Below are 24998 nucleotides of genomic sequence, written 5' to 3' on the forward strand. Positions count from 1 at the left end.
GTCACTGTTCTATTGCTGTGAAGAGACACCATGATCAAGGCAACTCCTATAAAAGAAAAAATGTAATTGGTGGTTGCTTACAGTTTCAGAGGGTTAGTTCATTTTCATCTTGGGGAGGGGCATGGCATCATGCAGACAGACAGGCTTGGTGTTGGAGAACTGGCTGAGAGCTAAATCCTGATCCACAGGCAGCAGGGAAAGAGGGGAGTCAGTGGCTGGGACTGGGAGTGTCCTGGACTTTTGAAACTCAAAGTCCACCTCCAGTGACACCCATACTCCAACAAAGGCCACACCTTCCAGTCCTTCCCAACAGTCCACCAACTGAGAACCAAGAATTCAAATACATGAGGTGTGAGGGCCAGTCTCATTCAAACCACCACATGACCATAGGGTCTGAGAATGGAACTGAGTAACTGAGCCCTTGACTACAAAGCCCTGGGTTTGCTCTCCAGCACTGCAAAAGAAATAAACAAATGGAGGTACATCATTTTGTTATTATCTAAGCAGTCCATGTTCATCGTAAAAAAAAAAAAACAAAACAAAACAAAAAAAATATCTTAGGAAGCACAGATAGGCAAAAAAAGCACTTCATTTTTGCTTGACTAGAAATGAGCCTGCCTCTGTAGGTACATACGTTAAAAAAAGGTATTTCTTTTTAAACATCAGGGTCACATGACCCTGAAGGTTTTGTAATCTGCTTTTTCACTTAGTCTATTGTAGATAGTTGATGCCTGTGTAACTATTGAAGTAGCAAGAAAAAAAAGAGAGGAAAGGAATTCTGGAAATGCTCAACAGAGAACTGTGTATGCCCATGGCTGCCCGAGGTCTTAGGGGAAGCTGAGAAAGGCAATGGAGGAATTGGGGAAGAGCGAAGGCTCATGGTATTCCTACCGCAGCCCTGCCCATACCAACTCTGTGTCAGCTGCAGCTCCCATTCCAGGTAGCCTGGATGCTGCTGGTCCTGTGGTTAGTGACTGAGTCTGAGGAGTGGAGGACATACTTCCCCCTCCACTTGCTGTGTGTCTTTGCTGACTCAACTCTGTGCTCCAACTGGCTGCAGAGGCCTCCGTCTCACTCATTCATCTGAAGCCCTTACCAACAGCTGCTTCTGACCTCCTTGATCCAGGGGCATTTCCTGTGATGCAGCGTCAGATCCTGCCCTTCAAGGAGTTGTAAGTGTGCCAGGGCACAGCCAGACCCTACTCTCAATTGCCCATCAGCACGTATTACAGAGGAGAAGGCAAACTAGAAGAGGTCAGTGGTTTTCCTAGGTGTACTCTCCCCCTCCCCCGCTCTCTTTCTCTCTCTCTCACACACATACACATATACACAAACTTGAACAGAAAGATAAGTGGAAAGAGATTTGGGCTGGGTATGGTGTTGCACACTTGTAAGCCTAGAACTAGGAAGGTTGAAACAGGAGAGGAAGTTAAGAGTTTCAAGACCCTGTCTCAAAATTTAACAAAACGAAAGAACTCCTAGGACACATACAGGAAGGCAGGTCCTATGTGGCATCTGTAGAGGAGGCTATGAGTAGGAGTCAGAGGTTCTGAGGAATAGCTAGTGTGTGTGTAGGGCCGAAGGTGTGCAGAGGTTCTCATGGTGAGGCAGCAATAGAGCTCTGAGGACATGTGCGTAGGCTGGGTGGTCAGGACACTTCGATGCATCCCAGGGACCAAGCTCATTCTTTTGTAGACAAAAGTTTCTGTCCTGCCTAGTCCCTCAGCCCTTTAGTCCCAAATAGACACGCAGAGGCTTATATTAAGTGTAAATTGTTTGGCCTATTGCTCAGGCTTAATACTAATTAGCTCTTACAACTTAAATTCACCCATAATTCTTTTTTTTTTTTTTTTGGTTTTTTTGAGACAGGGTTTCTTTGGAGGCTGTCCTGGAACTAGCTCTTGTAGACCAGGCTGGTCTCGAACTCACAGAGATCTGCCTGCCTCTGCCTCCCGAGTGCTGGGATTAAAGGTATGCGCCACCACCACCCGGCCACCCATAATTCTTATCTATGTTATCCACGTGTGGCTTGGTACCTTTTCTCATTAAGGCATTCTCACATTGCTTCCTCTGCATCTGATTGGCGACTCACTCTCTGTCTTCCTCTTCCCAGAATTCTCCTAGTCTGGTAGCCCTGCTTATACTTCCTGCCTGGCTACTGGCCAATCAGTGTTTTATTAAACCTATCTGAGTGACAAATCTTTTCAGTGTACAAGAGTATTATCTCACATCATTCCTTCCGTTGTTTTCTGGGGGCAGGGGCATGTTTAGCATGCCTTGTTCCAAGAGCCCACACTCCCCTCGCTATGCCTGCCACCCTCCTGTGTATGCATGCCTCAAGACACCTGTTTATGGACTCTTCTCCACTGCCTCTCTGCTGGGGAGACTCCTGGCATCAATCTCAGATCAACCCTGGAAAGACTCAGCAACCTTGGGTGAACCCTTTCCTGCTGTATGCCACTGTTTCTTCATGTGCACCTGAACACAAGGGAAGTGTCGGATGAGTTATGTTCTAGGGTTCCTTTTTAACAGGGCCTCTTGGTAGCTTCACGCTGCCCCCAGGGTAGTTCCAGGCTTTGTCCCCAGCTCCTCACTACCCGATCCCCTTTTCCTTTCCTTCACCCATGTTGCTGCTTCCATGCCTTCTCTGCCCCCTTTCATTTCTCTGTGTAGCTTTGGAGCCTATCCTGGCACTCACTCTGGAGACCAGGCTGGCCTCGAACTCACAGAGATCCACCTGCCTCTGCCTCTCCAGTGCTGGGATTAAAGGCGTGTGCCACCAACGCCTGACTCCCTTTCATTTTATTTATGGTGTGTGTGTGTGTGGTCACGAGTGTGAATGTCTGTACTTGTGGAGGCCAAAGGAGGACAGGAGGACGTTGTGTACCCTATGATATTATTCTCTGCCTAGTCCCTTGAGATGGGGTCCTTCAGTGATCCCGAAGCTCACTGTTTTCAACTGAACTGACTGGCCCGTGAGCTGCTGCAATCTGCCTGTCTCTGATACCAACACTAGGGCTATGGACACATGTGGTCAGGCCGTGCCCAGCCTCTTTACGTGTGTATTCGGGATTCAAACAGGGAGCCTTGAGCTCCCACAGTAGTCACTCTTACTGCCGAGCCACTTCCCCAGCCCCTCTCTTCACTAGCTGACTCATTGTGAATTCCATAAAAACACGGAGGCAGAGCAGCTGTCCTTATTTTTCAGTTGAGGTTACAGCTTCTGAGCTCTGTTGACCTCTGGAACACTTTGCCTGGGCCGTAAAATGGAGCCTGGAGCCAAGGCTAGTGGGTGGCTGAGCCTGGGGAAACGCTGAGCCTCTGTTCTCTTGCTAGCCCAGACAAAACTGGGAGGCCTCCTCCCTGAGTCTCAGTCACTCCAGGGTCCTCCAGAGAGGGCTTGGGGGGGTGTCTGTTCCCAGCAGCCTGCGACTTGCCAATCCATGAGTCTACAGCTTTGATTCTGTTTTCCAAAGAATTCTACCCAAATAGTGAATCTCCTGACTCTGCAGCCCCTGCCAGGGGACCTTCAGTTATCCTCTCCCCCAGCTATCTAACCTTTCCCGGCATGCTCCAATTGCAGATTTTTGCTAGTCTTCAGCTGCCTGGTGCTGTCCGTGCTGTCCACTATCCAGGAGCACCAGGAACTTGCCAACGAGTGTCTCCTCATCTTGGTGAGTGCTGGGAGTCCCCTTAAAGTTCCCTCCGAGGCAGAGCAGCATGTGAAGTCTCACCTCTGGCCTGAGGAGAGAGGCTTCCTAGACTGTGGTCAGAGAGCAGATTACTTCCCCTCTCTGGTCATCATTCCTGTTTTTATAGCTGGTTTAGGGAGATCCCCTGTTCTATGTGAGGCCTGAGGATTAGCCCAGGATAGACTAGGTGTGTAGGCTCCATTCTGTACCAGAACAGGAACAAACCTCACCCTGTTAAACACCAACAGAAGGCCTTCCGACAATAGAGAGCCACTCTTGATGTCACTCAACCAGGGCCAAGAGTCTTGAATGGCTGGAAGGCTGAGGGCAGGGAAACAATCCAGGGATCTTATGAAGCTAGACACTTGTGTATGAGGGCAGATTTAGGCTTCTGTTCTTCCTGGAGGACAAAGAGGTCACCTCCCTTCTGGAATTTTCTCAAATCCTTCGGGGTATAAGAGGAACTTAAGCAGGTGCTGGTGTTCCTAACCCAGGGTTGGGCTCTGATCTGGGTTCTGGTCCCTCATAGGAATTCGTGATGATTGTGGTCTTTGGCTTGGAGTATATAATCCGCGTCTGGTCTGCTGGCTGCTGTTGCCGCTACAGAGGATGGCAGGGCCGCTTCCGCTTCGCCAGGAAACCTTTCTGTGTCATCGGTATAAGCCTTCCCTACTCTGCCACACCCCAAGCCTTAGGGAGGCGTTTTGATCCCATCCTTGACCCCATCCTGGCTTCTCAAGAATTTAGTGGACCCTCCCAATCTGCACTCCACCACCTCCCCCATTACGGTCCTGGGAGTCCAGACCCCAGGTCTTGACCCGAGGACTTTGACACCCCTGTGCTGTAGACTTCATCGTGTTCGTGGCCTCGGTGGCAGTGATCGCCGCGGGCACACAGGGAAACATCTTTGCCACGTCCGCGTTACGCAGTATGCGCTTCCTGCAGATCCTGCGCATGGTGCGTATGGACCGCCGTGGCGGCACCTGGAAGTTGCTAGGCTCAGTGGTCTATGCGCACAGTAAGGTGAGGCTGGGGAAAGGGATGGGGAACGAAGTTCCTGGAGACTACCTGAGGTGCAAGAAGAGGCAGGGCTGGGGGGGGAACAAGTGTGGACTGGAGCCAGGCCCGGGTGGTCTTGTCAAGGACTGATGGGGGTCAGGCCTACACTGGGGCAAGAACAATTATGACTTGGCAGGGCGTGGCCTATCTGAAGTAATGAGGCAAGGGGCTGGAGCTGAGCAGGGGTGGAGCCTAATAGTGAAAGACCTGAGGAGGGGGCAGGGCCCACGCTGGGATGAAGGGTGGGGATCGAGGCCGAAGGAGCCAGAAGGGGCGGGGCTTAGGCAGAGCCTGAGAGGTAGGGCTTAAGGATCACTTCTGCAAGCCTCTTGGTTTGGAGAGGACTGCTCCCAAAGGGATGGGGAACTGCGTAGGTCCTAGGCATGAGGCTGGGAAGGGATCAGGCGGGTTGAAGCCTGGAAATATTAAGGACAGACCAGGGGTCTGGCTCTAGTGTGTTCTGAGAAGTCCGGGCACGGGTTCCTTCTTTGAAGAAAAGTGTGTGTAGCTTTACCCTCTGACAGGCACCCCTCTCCTCCCCTCAGGAGCTGATCACCGCCTGGTACATCGGATTCCTGGTGCTCATCTTCGCCTCTTTCCTCGTCTACCTGGCTGAGAAGGACGCCAACTCTGATTTCTCCTCCTATGCTGACTCACTCTGGTGGGGGACGGTGCGTGAGGGTCTGTGCAGGTCTGCCCTTCACCCTAGGAGCTTCCCTGGACACTTCCCAGGTTCTGTCCCCTTACAGTAGGGGCAGCACCCCAACTCAGGCTTATCCCATCCTGTCTCTTCACACTAAGGTTGCTCCTGAGACCAGTCCCTATGCTAGCTCCTACCTACTCTGCTGGACCTGTTTGTGGCCCCACATCCGGCCCTTAACTCAGCCCTTGTGGCCTGTACCACTTTTCCTTAACCAGCATGAGACCCCATCTGTACCCCTCCAGTCACTGAGAGATCCTTGAGACCAGTCCCGAGGGGCCACTATGGGAGTTTGTTGGGGTGGGGTTGGGGAACCCTTCTCTTGTCATCAGTTTCCTCCTTACACTTGCAGCACCTCGGAGCCCTTATGAGTGGCCCCTACGCCCAGTCCTGTGGTAACCTGTTTATATTTTCAGATTACACTGACGACCATTGGCTATGGTGACAAGACGCCACATACATGGCTGGGCAGGGTTCTGGCTGCCGGCTTCGCCTTACTGGGCATCTCCTTCTTTGCCTTACCTGCTGTGAGTTCTCTGCTGGTTGGTGAGGGAGGCTGGGGCCAAGACCTAACCTGCCTATCCTCAATTTGCCTTGGGCAACCTGTGGTGCTGCAGATGGGACATTTTAGCAGCCTCTTGTCCTTCCTACACAACCTGCAACAATGCCCTCTCCCCATAGGGCATCCTGGGCTCTGGCTTCGCCTTGAAGGTCCAGGAGCAGCATAGGCAGAAGCACTTTGAGAAGCGCAGGATGCCAGCAGCCAACCTCATCCAGGTACACAATGCTTACACAGCCCTGTGTGCTGATCCATGTATCCCAACTTAAAAACTACAGTGCTACTTCAGACCTCAGAGAGGGACGTGTCTTTTGGGGAGTGTCTTAGTCAGGGTTTTTATTGCTGTGAAGAGACAGCACAACCATGACAACTCTCATAAAGGAAAAACCATTTAATTGGGGTGACTCGCTTACAGTTTCAGAGGCTCAGTCCATTGTCATCATGACAGGAGCATGGTGGCATGCAGACAGACAGTACTGAGATTCCTCCATCTTACAGGCAACAGGAAGTTGACTGAGTCACTGGGTGGTATCCTGAGCATAGGAAACCTCAAAGCCCTCCCCCACAGTGACACACTTCCTCTAACAAGGCCATACCCACTACAACAAAGCCACACCTCCTAATAGTGCCACTCCCTAGGAGATTATGGGGGCCAATTACATTCAAACTTCCGTGGCGGGGGTGGGAGAGTCACATGTCACATTATATACTGAGCTGGAGTGCTGACCAGCATTACCAGTAATGTTCCCCTGCAGCAGAAAGCTGGTTTCAAACTCCCTAGAGCCACCCTGTTGCCAACTGTGGTCATGACCTGGGATAGGGAGAGCCTGGATAAGAGGCCCCCATCTCCTGGTGGGGAGACCTAACTCTGCCATCTTGAAACTGGGTAGTTGTCTGTCAGCTTGCTCCACTCCTGGCACTGCATCCTCAGGAAGTCATACAATAAGAAAATGGTCCAAAGTTGGACTTTTCGAATTACTAGCATTTAATGGGCAGGTGAGCAGGGAGCCAGCCAAGGAAATAGAGGGCAAGTGGCTAGAGATGGGTGCAGGTGTAGGAAGCCAGGGGCCCATGATCTCAGCTTCCCTCAGTGTGGTGGACAAGATGTGAGTGAGCTCTGATCTGTGAGCCTCTCACTGCCTTGGCCTCTCTCCAGAGTAGGGGCGTGCAGGAGAACTCCCCGTAGGAAATAGGTGAGGAATCCTGACACAGCACACCTCTGTCTGCTCCCCAGCCCACCACTCTCTGACCCCCAAACCCAAGCCTGACTCGGCCCCTCCTTATCTCTCCTTCCCAGGGTAGAACCCCTTTTCTCTCCCTGCTATCTCCGACTACCAGCCCAGCCTTTTCTTCTTAGCGTCCCTTGGGCACAATGGCCACTGTCCTCTGGGAGCTGGCCTCCCGAGGGGCATTGTAGGGGCAGGCAGCTGGCACTGTCCCTGCTGAGAGACAGCTGGTATTGTGGTACCTATAATTAATGAGAGCTCTGGCAGCTGCTCCCCAGCCCATGCCAGGGACCCAGGCAAGCAGGAAGTAAAAATATTTCTGTCTTAGGAAGGCGCCAGGCTGGTGAGGTCACTCATGGCAACCCCTTAAGGGCAAGAGGCACCCGAAGGAGGGGAGGCATCCGGGGCTGCCCCAATTCTGCTTTGCCCTGTCTAACAATCTCCATATTGCCCTGCCCTGGTGGGTCATTCCATTCAGTCCTTCCCAGATTCTTTCTACCTGGATGGAGAGAGATGGGTTTTCCCCCATCAGATCATAGTTCCTTCTGCTTCACAGTCTGTGATTGTTGAAGAGTTTGTGGTCAATAATCTTCCCTGCTCTCCCTCAGGCTCTAGTGGTCCCATGGTAGCAGCCAACAAAAATACAGTGGAGTCGTTGTTTGTAAAGCCATTCACTTAGTCAACATTCCCTGCCCAAACATTTGCAGAACCACCTGCATGCGCCAGATACTGTACTTGGCACTGACGATACAGTGGTGCCCAAGTTGCAGCTTATGAAGAAAGACACTAACCAGACACTGTGAATGTGTACTTAGCTAAGGGATGGCTTACAGGACCCTGGCCATGAGTGTGCCAGGCACTGAGTTTGGCATCGGATAGACACCTGTCCATTTCATCCTCATGACACTGTTAGGCCAACAACCCCAACTCTGTTATATATGGAAGAATGGATTAGAAGCCTATGCCTGCCTGACCACAGACCCCCAGCTCTTACCCAGTGTTTGTAGGCCCCTGGCTCGGGTGCTGATATACTGGGTCACCTTGAGGAAGTCATTTCTAGGTCTTGGTTCCTTGGCTGGCCTTGCTGGTGGCTATGGAATTAGACTTGGCCTCTGGTCCTGGCACCACTCTCAGCTGGCCTGGGACTAGGTTCCCTCAGGGGCAAAGGGTTTCTGTGACACCCCATTCTCCCCATGCCTCCAGGCTGCATGGCGCCTGTACTCCACAGACACAAGCCGAGCCTACTTGACAGCCACCTGGTACTACTATGACAGTATTCTCCCATCTTTCAGGTAGGTGCTGCTGGGAGGGGAGCGGGTAGGAGCTGGCATTAATGCCCCTTGAGAAGATGCCCTCAGAGTTGAGAGAGGAGATTGCTCCCAACAGAGCATCTGGGACTGGCATTCAGGTCCTGCATAACTTGGAGCCTGGTTGGTCCTCTCCCTAACTCTTCTGTGTCCATTGGGCTCAGGGTATTGGTGCAGCTTTGCCCTGAAGCTGACTGAGCCCCACACATGGAATGCCTGGAGTCTGCATACTCAACAATAGGTGATGCCACCTAGGGAAGTGACAGCCAGCTCATCTCCCCTCATTCCTGAGTGGGGGGCACATTAGCTTGTACCAATCTATGTATCACTGGTTAGAGAGGATGCTATGGCAGAAACATATCTGCCTGCCCCAGAGCCCCTGTGTATGACTGTGTGGCCCCTGTTACTTTCTGGGCAGCAACCTCTTGAGGCCCAGGTTGGGCTCAGGCTCAGTGGGGCGGCTCTGTGCCGGGGTTATTAATAGCATCATCAAGGTGCGTGGAGCCAGGTGCCTGGCCAGGCCCTGGGGCAGGAATGAAGACTGCAGAGCCGGCTTGGTTGGCTCAGTCCCACGGGCAGGATGGCATGGAGTGCGTGCTAGTCCGGACTGCTGTGCTCAGCGCTTCTCTCCACCGTCTTTGCCTCATTAGTTATCCTCGAGCAGCTGTTGCGTGATCCCACTTGCCCGCGCCCGCACCAGCACCTGGCCCCTCTTGCTCCCTCCCTGTCCCATGGGCTTCCCAGGGGAGGAGCAGGAGATAGGGGCTGGAAAGGGGGTTCCCCAAATCACTCTTCCCTCTCCCCATCTCCACATTTGGTGAAGGCAAGCTCCTACCTCAGAGGCAGAGCTGGAGGCTGGATTCGAAGCAGCCCCCTTTGGGAGAAGGGGGAATATTTGAAGGGATCAAGGCCAAGCAAGAGAGGGTGCAGGACTGGATGCATAGAAATTGCCGTGGAAGTGGGGGAAACTCTGGATGGGATAGCCTGGGTTTCCTGGTAAGAGGAACAGAGTCTGGTCTGGAAATTTGGGCTCCGTTGGAAAGGTGGGTGTGGGGTGGCTACATGCCTGGTTATGGCAATAGGAAATTATCAGGAGAATTAGTGGATAGCCCACCCGATCCCATTCCCAGGAACTCCGTGGTAAGAGGAACAGCACCGGGCAGGGAAGCTGGGCTGGCCGCCCTATTAAATCTATCTTCAGCTCCAGTCTCCTCCTAAAATCCAAGTCAGGCTGGGAGACTAAGGATTTCAAAGCTGCTGATGGCTGCTTGGTAGGCACAGTTCTGTGATGAAGAGCAGAGTCAGCTAGATCTGAGCTCCCTCTTCGTGTGGGTGCTTTGGAGTTGTGCCCAACCTGCACAACCATACCTAGATTCCTTCCGATTTCCCAGAAACTTCTGCAGAGGGGGAGGAAGCTAGTCTCTCCACCCTGCCTGTTCTGGCCTGGGATATTTGTGAGTACCCTTAGAGGATGGCTCAAGACTTGGCAGGATCTGAGCTCAGTAGCTCTGGGCCCACTGGGTGAGGTGGGTGGTGTCCCCAAAGCCCTGTCTGTAGCTGATGGCGCCCTCTCCTGCAGAGAGCTGGCCCTCTTGTTTGAACACGTACAACGGGCCCGCAATGGGGGCCTACGGCCCCTGGAGGTGAGGCGGGCGCCAGTACCCGATGGAGCGCCCTCTCGCTACCCGCCCGTTGCCACCTGCCACCGGCCGGGCAGCGCCTCCTTCTGCCCTGGGGAAAGGTAGGGGCCCCCGGAGGCCACCACCTCCTCTTGCTTCTCTTCTTCCTTTTCCATTTTCTGTCTCACCCTCTCTCAGACCTCCTCCAGCCACCACATGGGTGTATGGACCTGTTTGGGGGAAATCTCTGGCATTGTTGTGAGGCCTGGTAGTTGTCGTCAGATGGCCAGACAGGTACAGACTGAGGGTCCTCTCTAGAGAGGCCACACTGGACTTACCTTTCTGTTCTCTGGGTCTCCCAGGGTCTGAGAGGGAGAGCTGTCCACACCATTCTCTCCTGTCACCTCCACCGTTCATACCATTGTCCTCTTTCTTTCTCTGTTTCCACGTGTCCCCCCCACCCCATTCTCCCATCCCTGCACCCCCATCCCTCCTGGGAAGCTGGAGAGAGGAGGAGGCCGCTGGCCCCAGGTGCTTACGGCTCAGGTAATGGAGGGTGCTTTTCTGTTCTGGGGTGTGAGGGCAGGGACCCCCTCCCCCGGCATGCTGCTGTTCAAGGGAAGCAGATGCCTGCTGGAAGAGAACTCTGTGACTAAGACCACTACAGGACCTGCGTAAAACTCCGCCAGCCAGCAACTAACACGCTTATCTCTATCTCTGCAGCTCTTGTCTGCAGCTTTGCTAGAGCGGGGGGGGGGGTTGTCCCCCTGGGGCTCTCTCCTTCTTTACTGAGGCTTTCTTGCTGCCCCCAACCTGCTCTCCAAACTTGATCTGGAGCTTTTGCTCGTTGAAGGAAGAATCAAGACAGAACAACACTTGCTCCCTCTACATGTTCCTAGCCGGAGGAATCCCAGGCATGTTAGGATAATGGAAGCCCCTCCTCATGTCTTAGGAAACAAGTGGTTGCTTCTGTGAGGGTTTAGCTTTGAGGTCAAGGGTCAGTTCAGTTCCTTCATGCTCTCCCCCGCTTTACCCATCTTTTTTCCTTTGCCTCATCCCACCATCATCCTTGAACTAGACAGGTGAACATCTATCTGTTCCTTGAGTCTGGGGTATCATTAAGCCCAGGTCCAACATTAGCAGCCAGGGAAGAGGCAAGTCCCTTCACACTCAGAGAAGCTCACCTTGGCTGTGTACCTGGAGGAAGTCAACAAGTAACTCTGCTCTTGGCAACACTGACACTGGTCAGGGGTCAGAGCTGTGCCCAACCAAGCTGGTTAGTGGTTCTGGGTTCTCCATTTGGGGCTAAAGGAGCTTGGAGAATGGATTGATGGGAATGAGTGAGAGCAGGATCTTTTCCTGCTCTCACTGAGGGTTCTCACTGGTCAAGGGCTAGACAGGCCTGGAGCTTCAAGGAGAGGAATGATTGGCCAGGCTACACTGGGAGGTCCCTCTAAGAGAAGCCCATGGTGTAACCTCTTGCGGGTTCTCCATCACTGCCTGCAGGCACCATGCCTGCCAAACCACAACCTATAGCCAGAAGTTCACAATGTTTGGTGTTCTGGTAACCCTGAGCAGGGGCAAATATGGGCTCTGAGCTTCTAGTTCATTCCTGTCTCTCTTCACCTGAATCAGAAGACACTAGCTGTGGGTGGGAGGTTGGACCCTGTGCCCCTTGATGATTCTGGGTCCCTGTTCCTTAGAGGCCTGGGAACAGAGGAATGCTGAAAGCCTGGCATTATTAACACCATGTCTGTCTGCTCTGTGGTGTCTGTCTGTGTGTCTGATAGTGGAATGACTCAGGAACCTTGGGCGGGGGACATTGAGCTGTGGCTTTTCGATCTGTCAAATGGCCATGTCCTTAATCCTGGCTATTTTGACCCTAGGGAATGGGGTGTAACTCCTGCTAGGATACCCCCAAACACATATGTGTACATACTTATGTGTATCACACTGCTATCTCCCCCCCCACCCCCCCACCCTGGTTTGGACTCATGGAGCTTGGGGATGGCCCACACTGAGCATGTTTTCAGGAAGTGGGGCTCCAAGGAGCAGGACATCCTGGAAATGGCATTCCCAGGGCCAGGGCCTCCCTTTGAGGGTTATGGGATGAGTTCTAAAAGCCTGGCTTCTTGACTACCACATCCCATGGAGCATGTATTCAAAATGCAAAAGACAGGACTTCTCCATCCCACGGACTCAGTCATTGGAGAAGGGACCCTGAGTTCTGCAGGCTCGACATACAGCCAAAGGATCGAATGCAGAGCCTGAGCACCTCTGCATCCTGGGGTTGGGACTGGAGGGTGACTTGAGCGGGGATCCTTCTCTCCCTCCAGCCACAGGAGGCCAGCCCCATCCTGGAAGCACTCCATGCTCTATCCACCTGTCTCTTTTGTCACTAACCTCTGTTCGTGTCTTGTTCTCAACTTTCCAGCCAGATGTTTAGTAATAAGCGGAGTTTCTTTCGGATCCACGCCAGCTGGAGACCGAGGTACCCCCTCATCTGCTGCTCCTGTCCCCTTTCCTCCATGCTCCCCCACTTCAGGGGCTGGAGAAGGGGACAGGATGGGCCAAGGACAAGGTGCATGTGCCTGCCGCCTGCAATCTGCCTTGGGGCCCTAAGCCCCCTTGCCTTCCTGGGGATGACTCTGCAAGGTTTAGGGCATGGGCCCAGTGTCAGAAGGGACACTCTCAGGAGCTTTGAGGATATGCTAGCTATGGTGCTGACCCCTGTGTAATCTTGGCCAAATTACTTCTCTTCTTTGGGCCTCTTTCTCTTCTGTGAAATGGACAGGTTGAACTAGAGGCTCTCTGAAGGCCCTTCCCACTCTGACCTGTGCCAGCCTTGGGGTTGGTTCCCTGGCTCTCCACCACTCACCTGGGAGGCCCACAGGTACCTGAAGGGGCTGTGCCCAGCCACCTCCATCACCAGTTTCGGAGTCCAAGCTCTTTCGGCTGCATCACAACTACATCTGTGGTACCTGCCCCATGCCAGGCGCTCTTCTGTGCGCTGGGGAAATGGTGATGAATAAAACATGGTCCTTGGAGAGTTGCAAAGAGTAATTGTGGTTCAGTGCATTGAGTACAACACAAGAGGGAAGCAGAGGGGCTGCGGAGCTGAGGTCAGACATTTAGCCCAGAAGCAGCCCTGGAAAAGGTGGCTGTAGGGGGAGGGTACTCAGGCCAGGGAGCAGCAGCGATCAAGCTCAGAGGTGAATGAGAAAGCACAGCTGTGCAAGATGAGCCTCCAGCCCAGTATGGCCTGATCTGGAAGTGGCCACTGGAGCCACTCTGGGACAGGACAGGATCGTAAAGAACTCAAAGTCCTGTATGAGCCTCATTCTGTTGGCATTCAGGTGGCCTAAGTTTGTGGAGCCTTGTGGTTGGAGATAGAGCCAGGCCTCCTACTAGGCTGTTGAAAGACAGCCATCCTTTGAATTGCCATTTCAGGCCACTATCTAGCTCTAGTTTGCTAGCTATGTGTCTGCGCACAACACCTAGCTTTCTGTGCTTCAGTTTCCTTCCATGTAAAATATAGGTGCTAATGGGGTTTGCTTCTGCTAAAACCGACTGGCTCCTATAAGTGTAAGTTGGCCTCATTCAATGTAGTGTGTTTGTCAGGAAGGCCTTTGGGGTGTGGCTCAGTTGGTAGAGTGCTTGCCTAGTATGCATGAGTTTGCTTCCTCGTGCTGCATAAATTGGATGTGGTGGGTGCATGCATATAGTCACAGCACACAGGAGGTAGAGGCAGGAGGATCAGAAGTTCAAGGCTATCCTTGGCTACATATCAAGTTTTAGGCCAGACTGAGCTACATGAGATCCCATTTCAAAATTAATTAATTAATTAATTAAAAGCTGTGCTTTTGAAAAGTACTTTGGGCCGGGCGTTGGTGGCGCACGCCTTTAATCCCAGCACTCGGGAGGCAGAGGCAGGCGGATCTCTGTGAGTTCGAGGCCAGCCTGGTCTCCAGAGCGAGTGCCAGGATAGGCTCCAAAGCTACACAGAGAAATAATAAAAAACAAAAAACAAAAAACAAAAAAAAGAAAGAAAGAAGAAAAGTACTTTGGAAGCTGAGAAGGGTGTAGCTTTGTGGCAGACCTCTTGAGTTCTATCCCCAATTTTGAAAAAGAAAAATCAAAAGTTTGGGATATGTCTGTAGGAAATAGGGGCTCCCTGAGGGTGACGCTGAGGAGACTGGGTTAGGTCTGTCCTTCTGCAAGTGTGGGTTGGAGGAATAGGAAGGACCAAAGGTAGAGAGGCCAGTGGTAAGGCTGAGAGGGGCTGTGTGGGGCAGTACAGGAATGGTGTCTGCCTTTCTCAGCCTGGGCTGGTGGCAGAGTTCCCTATGGCTGGGTTTTCAGGGCCATTGGAGAGCAGCCAATGAAGGGTTTACACCCCTCCCCCCTCCCCCCACATCTTTCCACCCCCATGCACTAGTGCCACCACTCCCCATCCTTCCAGACATCAACAGCCCCCCTTTTCTCTGCCTCAAAACTGTTGACATTTTGAATCTAATGCTTCTTTTGCTGGGGCCTAGGGCATGCATCTTGGGATGCTGGACAGAATTTCTGGCTTCCACCCATGATGTACCAGGAGAACCCCTTTACAGAGTGATAACCCACAGTGTCTCCATTGTTAGGTGCCTTCTGGTGGGCAAGATGACCCCCAGCTGAGGACTATTGCCATAGTCCTAAACCCTTGTCCTGGGAAAAGGGCAGTCTCTGAAGTCAGAGAAAATGGAGCCTGATGTTGTTCTTATTTTAGGCAAATCATTTCTCTCTTTCTGCACCTATAAACTAGGGATGGCAAATTCAGGAGCCCTACAAGGGGGGCTTAGAGGCCTAGACGAACCGAAACCTGCAGATGGACCTCGTGTGCTCTAAGGAGCCTAGGAAGAAAGCTGTTTGGTGCCTACCGTGTGCCAGGTTTCTTTCCATTTTCTTTGAGCTTTCAGGCTCCAGAGAGGCTGATGTGAGCCGTTTTCTGGTCCCTGCCCAAGGAGCTGGAATCCAGGGCTGCTCGGGGGGAAAAACAGTGTCTTCTTGCATTCAAGAAGAGCCAAGACCTTTGACTGACTGGAAAGTTACAGAATCCCTAAATCAGGCCAGAAGCTCCCTCCACCCCCACAGAATCAGAGCCAGAAAGGGACTGTGTAAGGCCCCCAGTGCAAGCCTCAGCCCCCTTCCTCTGAGAGTCCTGCCAGCTGCAAGCTTAGCTTTGTTGTACACTTCAGTAACACTGAGGCCATGCTTCCCCAGAATGTCAAGGAGCGATCTGGAGTTCCAGTCCTTGGACCAGAGTGCAAAGACTTCGCCAGTCTCCTCCCCTTCTCTCCCCATTGGAGGAGTAGAGGACAGGGTGGTCTTGCATGGCCTGGGTGGGTGTGGGTGCTTGCCAGCATGAATGGTTCTGCAGAGGCAAGTTTGGGGAAGCCACACTCAAACTTCTCTTGGAATCTTTGGTGTGTGTCAAAGAGATCCCAGGAATGTGAAGAACGTGATGGATTACTTCTAATAGCCCCAGGCTCCTAACTTGTGATCCATAACCTCTCCCCCAAGGCAGGGACTCACCCTCTGGCTGCCCCCACATCTGGGCCACCTTTCCCAAGGTGTCCCTGGTTTGGTGCACTCCCCTACCTCACCACCCTGGCTCTGCTCTCTGTTCCATACCCTAGTCATCCCCTCCACCCCCGCCTCCCACCTAATATGGAAACCAGATTCTGTCATGCTCTCAGCCCTTGATCTGAAGGCCCCCAGGCAGGTGCTAGGACCCCCTTTTCATTTCTGCCCCTTCTCAAACCTCCTCTGAACCTGGCTGGTGTTTTCCTGCACTAAGGCTCTAGTCACTTGGAGTGGGGACCTCCAGACCTGTCAGCAAGGGTTCTCCAGCAGGGGAAATGGTGATAATGCTGCAGGCTGTGGGGTGGAGGATGTCTGCTGAGGTCTTACCAACAGCATAGCATGGGTCTTGAACCTCTTGGACACAGAGTTACTCTACCAGGTACTGGTAAACTGGGGCCTGTCTGAGGGAAATGGAGGCCTCCTTCTCTTTGTCCTCCAAGGTTTCGGGAAGTGATGGGGAGTTGGGCGCAGGAAAGGAAGTGACAGCAAACACCCTTATACACACACGTGTTAGGGATAGCAGTCTTGGAGAGCAGAACTCAGACAGGGGAAACCACTGGAGAACAGGTTATTACACACAAATCCTCACTGAAGGGACCAGCACCTGGGGTATCCTGGACATTGAGACCCTCGGCAGGCCATCCTATCACACAGCCACCCTTCCTACCCCACCTCCTCCCCGCTAACAACATATGGAAACCTGGGATAGAGACCTAAGTTTGCCCTGTTCTATTTATGCAGCTGTGCCAGGTCTTAAAGCCATGACCTGACCAGTGTGGGATAAGACAGCTCCAGCAGTGAGGGAAGGGGCATGTGTAAATGGACACACGTGTAGACACTCTGTATACACATGGGTGGCTGTGTGCCCAGGTACACATGGACACACGCTTTCTCACGTCCACAAAGCCAAGCCCTGTGCACAATGAGCCCAGAGCCTTGCTCTGTGTGCCTGACCAGGTGAGCTCCTCCTACAGTGTGTCTGTGCCCACAGGGGTTGTTACCTCTACCCTTCACCCACCCACCGGGGCTGGTCCTGGATCTTCTGCCCTCCTGTCTCTCACTTCCTTCCGGTTTCTCTCACTGCTTTCACCCTGACATCTGTCTCCTGTGTACCCCTATCTGTCTGGGAGAGGGGAATGGGGAAGAGTGGGGGTGGGGCTGCTGAAGGGATGTGTCCCCATTGACCTATCTAGCTTCCTGTAGGCATCAGGGCCCCTCATCACACTGGAGGAAATAACTGGTGGGAAATCCAGACCCAATAGCCACCCCCTAGATCAGCTAGGTCAGCTTTGTCCCCACCTATCTGCTCCAGCACCAGCTAACTTGACTCTTTTCCCCTGGCCTGCCCCGTCCCGCCAGCAGCCGGATGGGCATCAAAGACCGCATCCGAATGAGCAGCTCCCAGAAGCGGACAGGACCCTCCAAGCAGCACCTGGCACCTCCGCCAATGCCCACCTCGCCAAGCAGTGAGCAAGTGGGTGAGGCATCCAGCCCCAGCAAGGTGCAGAAGAGCTGGAGCTTCAATGACCGCACCCGCTTCCGGGCCTCTCTCAGACTTAAGCCCCGCAGCTCTGCTGAGGGTAAGCCCCAGTGGTCAAGTTCATCTGCTGGAGGTGGCAGGGGCCGGGGAGACTTGCTCAGGTCATCTGCTCTAGAAAATGGGCATCATAGCATCTTTGGTATAACCCAGTCTCCAGACTGTAAGATAATCAAATGAGAATCTAGAGGAGGCATTTGGCAGTGGTAAGAGCACAAGATTGGAACCAGGCTTCCAAGAGTTGCATCCTGGCTCCACTTATTTTTCTTAATTAAGTTATATTTTACTTATTGTGTGCATGTGTCTATGTCTGTGGAAGTGGAAGTCAGAGGACAACCTATGGAAGTTGGCTCCCTCCCACATAGGTCCTGGGGATGATCACATTTGGTCACCAGCCTGCACGATAAGCACTAGTATCCACTGAGCCATCTCACTGGTCCTCGTCATTTATTTTAGATAAGTGACCACATTACTCTGGGTCCTGCTTTCCTCATCTGTAAAATGGAGGCAATAATAGTATGTATTCCAAAGAAAGATCTGAGGAGGAAGTGAGGTGATCCTCGAAAGTCGAACAGGAGAGTGGAATTCATAGTAAGTGCCCAGCAGCAGCCAGCTCTCAAGGCACTTTGGAAGGAGTCATAGGCCTGTGTGTCGCTGCCCACTGGAAAGTCTCCATCACTTCTCCTAGCTACCCTGTTCTGCCTCCACTCTGTAGACATGGAAACTGAGACTCTCGGCGCATGAGTGGGAGAGCTCTTATCCTGAAGCAAGGCTGGCCAGCAGTGCTCTCTGCTGTCATCTGCACCAGCCTGGCCTGCTGCCACTGTGGCTGGGGGTCTGTCACTGGCCATTTCTCCACTGTTAGAGGAAGATGGTCCCTTTGCATTTTAGCTCTTCAGTGGGACTTAGGTTGCTTTGTGTCCTCTTCTGGAAAATGGGAGGGCTGTATGGGGTATCCTGACAAAGCCCTTGCCCCTGCTGAAAGTGCTTGTAGGCTCTTGGTAGAGAAAGAAAGGATACATGTATCCATTGGCAGATGAGGAAAGGATGCTATGGAAGATGAGGGCAGGATGCTATGGAAGATGAGGACAGGGTGCTATGGAAGATGAGGGCAGGATGCTCCTGTTGTTCTTGGAGGGGAACAAAGCCTCTGCCTATGCTGTGCCAAGATGCTGAGGACTGAGGACTCAGCCTTTTCTTAGAAAGTTACTGCACACATAAACCAGTGGTTCTTTGGGAGATTCTGACCCATGAAAGCCTGTGCATGAAGGTGCCTGGAATCTCCTTCCTCCTGTGTGGTGAGGAAAGTATACCCTCTTGAAGCACAGGGTACCAGCCTCTGAGAAGCTGTTTCCCCTTCCTTGCTTTAAGGGCCTTCCTTGTAGCAGATCTGGGCAGGGGCTCGAGCTGGAGTTCCCTCCCTTCCAACCACCCCTCGCTCTCAACTGGAAGAAAAGACCACACAAGACTCTATGAAGAGCATCAAATAAATGCCTTTTCCCTGGGGCTTCCTGCCCTGCAAGGAGTAACACACAGCATGTCCTCCAAAGCTGTGTACATACTTGTTGTCCCAGGCTAGACCATATGTCCTCTAAAGCAGTTGTCGCTCACCTGTCACCAGGCAGATGTCTGTCCTGCCCAGCCCTGGAAGAGGCAAAAGGACACGAATACAGGGCCGTGAGAGGCAGGAGCCTGGTCTGCTTTGAACCTCAGGAAGGTCCTGGGCCCTTTCTACATTTCTGTACTATTATTAGTACTGCTAATGGAGATGGGGACTAGGAACGCTTTCTTCTCCACCCCTTGGCCCTCACATGCCATTCCTGTCTTTCCAGAGGGCCCCTCGGAGGAAGTAGCTGAGGAGAAGAGCTACCAGTGTGAGCTCACGGTGGATGATGTCATGCCTGCTGTGAAGACAGTCATTCGTTCTGTCAGGTGAGGCTGAAGCCCAAGGTGAGCAGCTCTCCCACCTGCCACCCATCACTGCTCCCCATCTGGGCCTGTCCTCATGGCCAGTCCTGGCGTAGCTCCCAGGGTGCCAGCTGCTACCTGCTTGGAGTGCAGGAGGTGTGGGCAGGGAGCATATGGCTTCCAGCACCGTTTGCTCCTATACAACTCATAACACGTCCAGAGGGCCTGGCTCCGGTGACCAGTGGCACAGCTGCCCATCAGAGTCTCTGCCCTTACACATACCATGTCCTCCCTATCATCCCATCTCAGCCACTCTGCTTCTCTTTCCCCTTCCCCCTTCTCACACTGTGTGGCTGCCTCTTTCTTTTTCTCTCCAGAGCAGTACCAGAGACGCCTGATAGCCTCTGCCAACGCTACACGTGTTTTTCTTCCCATGTCTCAGTCCCAAGTTTCTTTTGTCTCTATTTCACAAACTCTTTCTCCCTGGGTGTCTTGGCCTCTCAATTTCTCCTAGGTCATCCTCAAGACCACAGGTTGAGAACTCAGTGAAACTAGCCGTGTGTCATGGTCAGCATTTAAAAAAAAAAAAAAAAATTGAAGCTGGGCATAGTGGGAGTTCTATGTTCCTAACACTTGGGAGGTAGAAGCAGGAGGATTAGGAATTCAAGGTCATCCTTGGCTACATCGACAGTTTGAGGCTATCTTCAGCTACAGGAGCTCCTGCTTTAAAAACCAAATAAAAAGAAAAAATATGAGACTGACTGTCTCATACTCAGGGTGATTATACTTATGAAATTTGTTATTTCAATCTGTGTGTGCATGCGCACTAGTTTGCACAGGGTTGGTATGCTTTTTATGTAGGTCTTGGTCAAACAGTTAGAAAGCGGTGATATGTTGGCTGCTGTGATAATTAAGCAGACCGGTCTCCTGTAACCTGTAGCCATGCCCAGTGTGGATCTGGCCTTAGTGTCCTGGCCAAGAGTCCTGGCTGGGTCTCTGTTTCTAGCCTGCAGCTGGGCTCTGGAGGCCACTGAAGCTCAGCTCCCTTACTCTGTTCCCTGGCTTGTGCACCTGCCCACAACCTCCTCTTGTATTCCTTTTGTGATCGGCCAGCTGGGTCCTCTGTTCCTCCCTGCCCGCCCACAGGCCCCCAGAGTCGGGCCTTTCCTCACCTCTTTCCATACATCCTGTCTCTCCCTTTCTGTGACCACCATCTTGGATATAGTATCTCAGTGTCTGAGCTGTGAGGTTCAAGCTAGCTCTCCTTGGCACCCTCACAGCCTCCCCCAACACACACACACACACACACACACAGAGAGAGAGAAAGAGAGAGAGAGAGAGAGAGAGAGAGAGAGAGAGAGAGAGAATGCCTCCAAACTGCTCTTCTGCCCACTTTCCCAAATCAGGCAGTTGATACCACTGCCTACCCTGCCTGTCTCCAGTCACAGGAGTCAACTTGGATTTGGACTTGGAAATCTCTTGTCTGGCCTCTGTTGCTCAAATCTGTCTCCTTTCTCCACCCCACTGTCTGTTCCCAGCTCAGACCCATCCTGAGAACTGGTATCTGTGCCTAGACCACAGAGCATCCCAACACACTCTCTCCAGAAGCTGGCAGAGTAAACATGTTGAAGCCCAGTGGTGGCCCCTCCCCAGCCCTGTGCCTTCTCAATGTAGTCCCCAGCCCAGCCCTTAGTCACAGCTAGTCCTGTCTTCTCACACTGCCCACCACCCCAGAGGTTGGCCCCTTTCAGCCATGCTCCTACTCCTGCCTCTCAGAGCCTGTTTCTGGGAAGCTCCTTTCTTCTTGCCCCTGGCTGGAAAATACCACTTAAGGCTCTGCCCTTCTCATGGCTCCGAGCTCTCCTTTTCTATCCTTTGAACCTAGCTCTTGTCTCCCCTCCACTGCACACATCCTCCCAGCCTCCCATGCTAGACATGGGCTCTCTGTAGCCAGGGATTGGGTCTAACTCTCTTTGGGTGTCCAAGATCCTGCACACAATTGCCAAGTATGTGTAGAGTGAATATAACATTTTTTCCCCTAAGTCAGCAGAAGCAGTTGATATTCTAGAAGCTCCATGCCCCACTGGGCTTGAGAGTCAATGAACGGGTCCATTCCCTGCCTCCTTGGTAATGCAGCTGTAAAGGCAGGCATAGGAGAAAACACCAAGCCAGACTATGGGCCTGCAGGGCAAAGGGGAGCCTGGAGGGTAAGGAGGCTAGGGAACATATCAGAGAGTGTTTGGAATGGAACAAGAGCATTTGCCAAAGATCCCTTCCTTTAACAGGATTCTGAAGTTCTTGGTAGCCAAAAGGAAATTCAAGGAGACACTGCGGCCGTATGATGTGAAGGACGTTATCGAGCAATACTCCGCAGGGCATCTGGACATGCTGGGGCGGATCAAGAGCCTCCAAGCTCGGTGGGTATGCAGGCTGTGAGAAGCGAGGGGTAGGGAGTCGAGGGTGGGTCCTGGCCCAGGTGAGAAGGCTAAGGACCTTATCAAGCCATTCATGCTCTGTTGGGGCACTGCCCAGGTGGGCAAGGTCCTCTAGGAGGCTTACTGTCCTACATCTGTAATCTCAGCACCAGGGAGACACAGGCCGGAAGACCATGAGTTCTAGGCTAGCCTGGGCTATGAGATTCTGCTTCAAAAGATCCCAGTTTACAGGCTGCTTGGAAACTGAAAAACAAAACAACCTCAGTTATAGTTCTCTGGATGAGTCCAGTCCATATTCGGGCCTTGACAGTTTCCTTAGGATGATGCCTGTCTCCAGGTGCTGAGGTAACTGACCTACAATAACCACTGACTTTCCCCAAGTAGCAATGTGAAGTTACCTTTTTGATTCTTGCCTCTAGAATCCTACATGTCCCCTAGGTCCAGGATTAAGGAAGAACTTTTATATCAAGTCCCAAATTGCCTAGAGCTTTCCTTTCTCATGTGCCCTACTTTCCCACTGTATGTTCATTCAGTAAGTAAAAAAAATAAGTCAAGGTGAGGTGTGGTGGTGCATGCCTTTAATCCCAGCACTGGAGAGGCAGAAGCAAATGTATCTCTGTAAGTCTGAGGCCAGCCTGGTCTACATGGAGAGTTCCAAGTCAGCCAGGCAACATAGGGAGGCCCAGTCTCAACAACAACCACAGTACTAGGGGTGTGGGAGGGATGCTAGAGGCAGGGGGATCAGTGGTTCAGCGTAGGCTATTTAGAGAGGTCAAAGCCCCCTGGGTTACAAGAGACCCTGTCTACAAGGGGGGAAAAAAAGAACAAGTATTGTGGGAAGAAAGTCATCAGATGTGACCTCTTCTGCTGTTAGGTTATGTAAATGAGAACTGAGCTGATCACTGCATTTAGCAACATGGAGTTCACTCGGAGGAGGGCTTCAGAAGGAAAGGAAGCAGGGCTGCCAGCAGAGGGTGAACATGACACTAGCAAGGCCTTCCCTGTGAAAGAGTCCTGCATAGGGTGGGGTCGGCTCTGGCCTTGTCCACCTTCCAACATTCCCTTTCCCAGCCCGTCCTTTCTCACCTTGGAGGCCCTGCTTGTTATTTGGAGAACTCTCCAGGCTGCTGTCTCCCAGGCTCAGCCTCCCTTGGGCAGGGAAGTGGCTTCTTCCCACCAAAGTCTGTCTTTCCTGTCAACTGTCAACCAAGGGTTCTTGTGGAAGGGCTGCGCCGTGTGACTCAGTTTCTTTGATAGTTTCTTTTTCTCCACAGGGTGGACCAAATTGTGGGTCGAGGGCCTGGGGACCGCAAATCTAGGGAGAAGGGCGAAAAGGGGCCTTCGGACACGGAGCCAGTGGATGAAATCAGCATGCTGGGGCGCGTCGTCAAGGTGGAGAAGCAGGTGAGTGTAGGAAGGACTCCCACCCGCTGGCTGAAGTGCTGTCAAGAGTACAGCTCTGTTGTAGCACAGAGTCTTGGTCCCTGGAGGCCCTGAGTTCTGCTCGGCCAAGCTCCATCCCACAAACAAGTCCGACTCCAAGAAAGCCCACTCACTCTCATTCCTTAAAGGATCCCACGGGGTAAGCCGGTCCTAACTATGCCTCCTACCTAGTATGCTTACGGTTTCCAAGCCCCGCCCCCAGAGCTCCGTCCCTGCTGGGTCCAGGCCAATTCCTACCCCAGCGGTGCTCCGCCCTTGGGTCAAACACCACCTTCAGCCTCGCCTCTCCCCGCCCCACAGGTGCAGTCCATTGAGCACAAGCTGGATCTGCTGCTGGGCTTCTACTCGCGCTGCCTACGCTCTGGCACCTCGGCCAGCCTGGGTACCGTGCAAGTACCGCTCTTTGACCCTGACATCACCTCGGACTACCATAGCCCTGTAGACCACGAGGACATCTCCGTCTCGGCACAGACGCTCAGCATCTCTCGCTCAGTCAGCACCAACATGGACTGAAGGGCTTCTCAGGGGCTGGGCAGCCTTCGGTCTGCCCCTCGGACTCACCCCGAGGCCTCTGAACTCCTCTCTTACTTGAACTCGCTCCCTGGCAGGGAGAGAGGCCATACACAGTATTGAGCTGTCTGGGTGGGCGAGATACCCGATGCCAGCCAGGTACCAGCGCCCCAGGAGCACGAAATGCCAGGCCACGTGGTGGACCGCTGTAGTGGCTGACCAGAGGCCTCTGGACACTCCATGACCCTGCCAGCTCCATCAAGGCTCAATATGGCCCTCCTGGCAGGGGCTCTGTCCCGGGAATGGGAACAGAGAGCTGGGGCCCTGGTCCCTGAACCAGCTTCTAGCTATGCAAGGTGAGGTCTCCAGGCCCACCCTTCTAGGCAGAGCAGGGAAGCCCTCCTGCCAAGCCCTGCCCCACTCGGGGATGGGCCCACGGTGCCCCCACAGGTGCCCACAAAGCACAGGACTCTGCCATAAGGTAGATGGGCACCATATATGCAAACTATGTTAAATATGCAACTTTGGGGACCCCCATGGGGTTCCTCTGCCCGTCTCCCACTGGGAGATGGGCACCAGCAGTAGCTGGTCTCAGGCTGCTTGGCCATACCCAACCTCCATTCTTTAGCTTATCATCTATCCCCACCCAGCATGGGACCTAAATCTCTCTGTCCTCTCACAAGGACAGTACCTGGGCCTTTCTGCCTCTTTGCAGGTGTCACCCCAGGGGCTCCCTCTTACTGCTGGATGTCCATTCCTACTGGTCCTCCAGATAGCTTTGACAGTCAGCACAAGTTCTTGTATTTTTTCCAAACCAACCAGACAGTGGCCCACCACCAGGGACACAGCATGGCCCTTTTATTTCTCCAGCAAAATACCCAACACAGTGACACACATGACCATACACATTTGGAGGCGTGAGCACAAAGCCACTCAGTCTCCTGGGCAGGAGAGGGAGCATCGGAGCATCCATAGGTGTCCCCAGGCCCAGCCTCAGTGTTTTACTTGTTCCCCTCAGGAATTCAGGAGTCCTCCAGCTGCCCTGAGGACTATGTTGGTGTCCCCTCAGCATAACTCAGGCCTAGGCCTCCAGATCTTTCACACTTCTGGAAAGAACCCCGGCATACCCTCCTCCTAGTCCCAGAGAGAACACACTATCCAGTACTATCCCAACTGCAACTGGCTCTCACCTGCACTGGCCTCTGCCCCACTTTCTCACTCCAATTGGCAGCACTGCGTATTGGCACAAACGCCCAAACACTGCAGACCCCAGCACCAGCTTTGGATCCCCACCTTTTGTTCCTCTTCTGCAAAGCCAGTGCCGGTGGCAAGAGAGTGAGAGGTGGTGGACCAATGATAACACTCTGGGGGAGGTGCTTGG

General features: G+C 52.9%; 1 protein-coding gene across 1 annotated transcript in view; it reads left to right on the plus strand.

Moving 5' to 3' along the window:
• Kcnq4 (potassium voltage-gated channel subfamily Q member 4) overlaps nucleotides 1-23620 on the plus strand; it is a 49683-nt gene extending 26063 nt beyond the window's left edge. Inside the window, exons 2-14 of the mRNA XM_027399013.2 lie at nucleotides 3584-3674; nucleotides 4222-4348; nucleotides 4540-4715; nucleotides 5297-5422; nucleotides 5868-5978; nucleotides 6133-6228; nucleotides 8440-8528; nucleotides 10123-10284; nucleotides 17144-17364; nucleotides 19154-19253; nucleotides 21515-21646; nucleotides 22939-23068; nucleotides 23408-23620. Coding sequence (XP_027254814.1) covers nucleotides 3584-3674; nucleotides 4222-4348; nucleotides 4540-4715; nucleotides 5297-5422; nucleotides 5868-5978; nucleotides 6133-6228; nucleotides 8440-8528; nucleotides 10123-10284; nucleotides 17144-17364; nucleotides 19154-19253; nucleotides 21515-21646; nucleotides 22939-23068; nucleotides 23408-23620 — 1774 coding nt within the window. The remainder of the gene's footprint in view (nucleotides 1-3583; nucleotides 3675-4221; nucleotides 4349-4539; nucleotides 4716-5296; nucleotides 5423-5867; nucleotides 5979-6132; nucleotides 6229-8439; nucleotides 8529-10122; nucleotides 10285-17143; nucleotides 17365-19153; nucleotides 19254-21514; nucleotides 21647-22938; nucleotides 23069-23407) is intronic.
• Nucleotides 23621-24998: the final 1378 nt, after the last annotated feature.

This window comes from Cricetulus griseus, chromosome 2 (genome assembly GCF_003668045.3).
Source record: "Cricetulus griseus strain 17A/GY chromosome 2, alternate assembly CriGri-PICRH-1.0, whole genome shotgun sequence".
Taxonomy (NCBI): Eukaryota; Metazoa; Chordata; class Mammalia; order Rodentia; family Cricetidae; genus Cricetulus; species Cricetulus griseus.